Consider the following 5,756-nt stretch of genomic DNA (forward strand, 5'->3'; position numbering starts at 1 on the left):
TCTCTCTCTCTCTCTCTCTCTCTCTCTCTCTCTCTCTCTCTCTCTCTCTCTCTCTCTCTCTCTCGCACACACACACAATTTGCAATGTCTCCACATTCAAACTGTCTCATTGTGTTTAAGTTGTTATTGTTTGTATTTTTGCTGCCCCCTATTGTTGACATACTGCATGCGTTGTTTCAAACAAATAATGGGGATTGTGTGCTGCCTGTAAATCTGCCATGRATCAGAGCCACATTAACTGAAACAACAAAATAGAACTAATTTTCACTTTGGTCCACTTAGTCCGTTGCAACAGCCAACAGATACACTGCAGAACAGTTATGTTGCCAATTGACACATCCAGCAGACACAGATTAGCATTTATTTTTGTGGCTTTATTAGAGGACCAATTAATTTGTTTCAGTGCTTCAAGAAAAATCTGAATAAATAGTTCATTATTTCCATCTCAAATTTCTCCACTGATATAATAAATCTACATTCATGTAATGGTCTTCAAAGTCATATTTATTTCATATAATATTAAAGTGACAGCATTTTAAAATGCCCACAGTAACAAAAGTATGGTCTTCAAGTTTGTTTATTTTTCTCTACTCTCTGCTCAGCATGCGGTCAGGTTCTTTACTATAAACTTCATTCATATTTATACTGTATGGCACAGTGAAGATTAGTTTTAAGCATATTTATATATTTTTCCTAAAAAAACAGCCTTTCCCCCAGTTTTGGTGAAGTCCCATCAAGATTTCTCCTCAGAAATGCTCCAGTCTTATCAGACACTGAAGACAAATTGAAATTACGTACATTTCATATAAACTTTGGGTTTTCAGATAAAGGTACTTTCTTTGCTTGTTGAAGCTAGGGGCAGAGCCACGGAAGAAATCTTTGACCACCCCAACTGCTGCTTTAACAGCTAAACTTTGGCAAAGCTATTTTTATCCACAGAATGTTAATTTAAACTCTGCACTGTTTAGGTAATTCTCATTTTGTAATCCTACATAATAATCACTGCCTGTGCAAGTAAATGAGACCAAGAACCACGATTACATCATCAGCAAATTGACATATAGGAAAACTAAAATACAGTAAAATCAAATCTGGGCCACCCCTGTGTGACCAGTGGTCCCAATCTGGCCACCCTAGTCTGTCTCATCCACTGAAAGTAGTATCTCACTTCACCAACTAGCTGCCATTGACTCACAATTAACAAATAGAATAGAATAGAATAGAATAGAATAGAATAGAATAGAATAGAATAGAATAGAATAGAATAGAATAGAATAGAATAGAATAGAATAGAATAGAATAGAATAGAATAGAATAGAATAGAATAGAATAGAATAGAATAGAATAGAATAGAATAGAACAGAACAGAATAGAATAGAAACAGTCTTTATTGTCCCACAAAAGGGAAATTCAGGTGCAACATCAGCAGCAGATACATCAGTCCACAGAACTATATATTGCTAGACGGGCGGTTCTAGGGTCGGGGCCACAGAGGCATTGGCACAAGCTGAAATCTGATTGGCCCCCTAAAGTGCCCCTGTCCTGTCACTCATTTGTCCTTTGCCTGAGATTGGTGATGGTGTGTGCATTTCCATGTCCAAACACTAGTGGCGCTAATGAATCAAATAGGAAAGTCCAGCATGAATCAATCTTACAGAATTCTTCTCTTCTTGAGAAAATCTGAACAATCTTGCAGAAAAAGTCTTTCAACTGACAAATGATGGCTGCACTTTCTCATGTTCTGTGCGTGTGAGAGTAATTGAGTAAAAATACATGTAAAATTGCTCAGGATAATTTACTGTTCAAGCTTTTTATAATGACATTACATTACAAGTGTTTGAACATATGACTGGTAAAATGCATACACCTTACCAAAACCAGGAACATAGTCATGATGCAAATGATGCTGAACAAATACTTGGCCCCTCTATGAATATCGTGGCCCCTTGATGGCCCCTTACTCAGAAAAATCCTGGATCCGCCACTGATAAGAGAGTCTCAAGAATGAACTTTATGACTTTGACATGACCTTGACTGTGGTCTCCAGTTTTCTTGCCTGCTGCTAAAGCATAGTCCTGCTGTTCGAGTACTGAATACGTTCAGAAATTTGTGTGGCAAGTTTTCTCTCAAAATCAGTCTTAAGGCCCTGTCACCCTGTAATGTTTTAGCCAACTTATGTAACATTTCTTTTACTAAATTACTAATAAAGTTATATATTGGTTTAGCAATTTGTTAGCATTCCAGTAGAACATTATTGTGTGACAGGGCCTTTGAAGTTGATGCAAGCATCTGAAACACGTGGATTTTTGACAAGAGCGTTAGAGCTGTGTTTTAACATCTGCATGGGGAAAATAAGCATCAAAGTCAAATGTTCAGATGTAAAATCTACACTAATGAAAATTAATTTCCTCATCAATATTTTTCTTGTCATTTATTTTTTTTAAACCAAAAGACTGAATGTTTGTTTCTGTATAAAGGTGAAGAGTCTCAATTTGAAAAATCAAGAATAAATTATCCTGAAGGACTCAAGCTATAGCAAATAGTCAGACTGATGCCTAATCCAGGCATCCTCAAAAAGGTTAAAGTGATTCAAGCAAACACTGTGGTATGAATCTTTACATCTCATTACTTTATTGACAGTTTCTCAGATTGATTCTCTGAACTGAGTTCATTCTGCTGCAGGTAAGATACTGGCTTTTTATATTCACAGAACCTCCACAAGCTATTTGCAATTTATGAAAACAACATATAAAATAGAAAAGATGTTGCGACAGGCTCTGATTCTGCTTCCTTTGCATCTTTTCTCATTTATTTTGTTTGCAGAAATCATCAAATTTTGCTCAGGTTATTGAATTCAAATACGTGGGCTTATCGAAGGACAGATACCTTTTGCTTTTATAAAGTAGTGGCATTTATGCTCTCCTGCAAAGCTTCTCAGAGATGTACAGTATGTGAAATCCCATTTTATTCTTAGCACTCACCACAGCAGCCCTTTTTTCTTTTTATGTAAATATGTAGATTAAATAAAAAAGCCCCTATAAGACTTTACTTTATCCACCATTTTGTTGTTTCGTCTTCAATGTTTTATTGTGCTAATAAAACTAAACTTTTGATTTATATTGCCAGCTGTCTGTGTTCACAGTTACAACAAATAGCCCATTACTCTTCCTGACATGTAAGGACTATCACAGAGTTGCACACTGCAAAAGGATACCAAACATGAAGACAAGAAAAATCTAATAGCTTTCTGTAGCACTGCACCACAGCTTAACTTTAACTTTTCTTATCACTCCTTCCTCTTCCACCTCCTCCTCCACTTTTTTTTTACCTCCTTCCCACCACTTGCTTTAACCCGCCCCTTGTTCTATTTTTTTTTTGGTTTCTTTGTACCGGTGTGATTTTCCAAGCTGTTTCTCAGTTTCACTGTCTCTCATGAATTTTCTACTGGGGCTGTAATTCTCTCCTGTTTCTCTGTAATTTGTTTCTATTTATACATTTTCCTCCTGTTTTGACTCCCAGTTTTTCTGACACAGTTTTAGTTGTAGACTTTTCTAGATGAAGATGCTTCTGAGTCAATAATAACGGCAAATGTGTGCAACAAGTGTATTTTTCTCATTAGAAAACTAAAGAATGTAGTAGCTTGAGAAGGTGAATGGTTGTAAACGTCTTTAAATAATGGTCTGTCTSTTTCTGAAGTCTCTGTTCTGAACACGATGATGGCTCTGCTGAGCTCATTTTTAATTGCAAATGCTCTCTGTAGGCTTTTTATTCTGGAGACACAGTCAACTAGGTTAAAACATAATTCCTGATGCCACACATTTATGCTCACTTACTTTGCATTGCAGTTTGTTTGTTTGCCTCCTCTGGGTGTTGACGTTTCCTGTGTCTAAATACCTGTGATTTACTTACACCTTTTCTTCATTTCAAAAATGCAAAAATAGTTTTCATATATTGTACCATACAGTTTCATACTGCCATAAAAAAATACAACATATTATATGACCTTTCAGATGATGATAAATTAACTTTCCAACTTTAAGAGAAGATGATGTGACTGTCATTAAGCAGGTTTTTTTTATATAATAAAATAATGCATGCTATGATTGATAATAAAACTAATTGACCTTCAACCCTCATCTAAACACATCAACATTGCAGCAAGAATAAAACAGTAGTTCACTTGCATTATTTAATCCCCCTTCACATCATTATTCAATTTCTTTCTTCTTTCACACAGTTTTCTTTTAGTAAGATTTTATCCTAAATCATTTTTGATGATTTTTTTTCTAGCAAAATTATTTTACATTAGCCTTTGTTTGTCTTTGTTCTCATTTTCACACTACTTCGCATCAACATTAAGTCTGTGAAGTCTGTCAAATCTTACCCGTCATGGTTCGCTTTACGTTCGGTCCGTCTGCCTCTCTCGGTCCTCTCTTCTCTCACTCACTCGCTCGTGTTTGCCTCTTCTTCTTCTTCTTCTTTCAGGCAATGTTTGACTTTCGCGGCAACGGCAAGGCAGAGTTAAACCTGAAGAGGGGAGAAGTGATCTTCCTGCTGCGACGAGTCAACGCTGACTGGCTGGAGGTATGAACAGAGAGAGAGAAAGAGAGAGATGGAGAGCAGGAATCAGAAGGCAAAGAGAGTAAAGTGAGGAGAGACAGGGAGAGAGTGGGAGAGTAGAGACGGAGGGATGGATTGGGAGGGCAGAGGAGGTGGAAGAGAAGATAAGACAGAGCTGAAAACTAGAGTAAAATTYTAAAGAGAAAATGACAGACTCTTGAAATAAGAAAAAAATGTATCTAATATTTTTAGTACACTGTAACATGACTTGAGCACACTGAAGGATGAAGATCGTCCACAGGAAGTGGCTGAGCTGAACATGTTGAGGTTCTCCTCTGGAGTGACATGGGTGGAAAAGATTAGGAATAACATCAGAGGTGCAGCACAGGTTGAACAACTGGGAGGTAAGGTTAGAGAGGCCAAATTGAGATGGTTTGGACATGTCCAGAGGAGGGGCAAGGACGTTAAAGATGCAGCTGCCATGAGAAAAAAGAGAAAGAGGAGATGCAATTAGAGAGGTCATGGAGGTACTTGGAGTGAAGACAGAGGAGGATGCTCATCTATGGCAACTCCTAAAGAGGGGACAGCTGAAAGAAGACGTCTGTCACTTTTCTACGCATATAAAATTAATGGCAGGGTAAATAAACAATAAATAGGACACATAAATTTAAACGTTTAACTTATCTTATAGGTTCTATARAGTATTTTAGACACATGGCAATGTTGTTTTTTTCATATACAGTAAGAGGTTTAAGATACACGTCTGCAATAATGTCAGATCAATGTAAGGTTTAGTTTTTACACAGAAACATGAAACCAGTCCCCTGATTTACTTTGTCCTTCAAACCACAGCCTCTCTGAATAATGCAATAAGAGATTTCTGACTCACCTAAAACTCCACTTCAATATTTCAACATGGTCTGTAATAAACTCGTTTTATTTTTGAAATAAATTTCTGACTACATTTTTTGCTTTTACCATTGTTTAACCATGCAAATCCCATTGAGATCATAACTCTCTTTTACAAGGGAGGCCTGGGCCTGAAGGCAATCCATTGTACATGTTTTTGGGGTGGGGGTGGGGGGAGAACTGGAGTACCTGGAGAAAACCCACGCAAGCACGAGGAGAACATGCAAAACTCCATACAGATAGACCACAGGTCCAAACTGGGAATCAAACCTAGGACCTTCTTGCTG

The 5,756-nt window shown here is 37.2% G+C and overlaps 1 protein-coding gene across 1 annotated transcript in view; it reads right to left on the bottom strand.

Annotated features, from left to right (window-relative positions):
* The window catches only part of LOC106537206 (parvalbumin-7), a 14,595-nt gene extending 9,985 nt beyond the window's left edge, over positions 1–4,610 (bottom strand). The window contains exon 1 of the mRNA XM_014034587.1: positions 4,385–4,610. Within this exon, the coding sequence (XP_013890041.1) occupies positions 4,385–4,391 (7 nt within the window). The 5' untranslated portion in view covers positions 4,392–4,610. The remainder of the gene's footprint in view (positions 1–4,384) is intronic.
* Between the last annotated feature and the right edge of the window lie 1,146 nt (positions 4,611–5,756).

Source organism: Austrofundulus limnaeus, unplaced genomic scaffold (assembly GCF_001266775.1).
Source record: "Austrofundulus limnaeus strain Quisiro unplaced genomic scaffold, Austrofundulus_limnaeus-1.0 Scaffold2178, whole genome shotgun sequence".
NCBI lineage: Eukaryota > Metazoa > Chordata > Actinopteri > Cyprinodontiformes > Rivulidae > Austrofundulus > Austrofundulus limnaeus.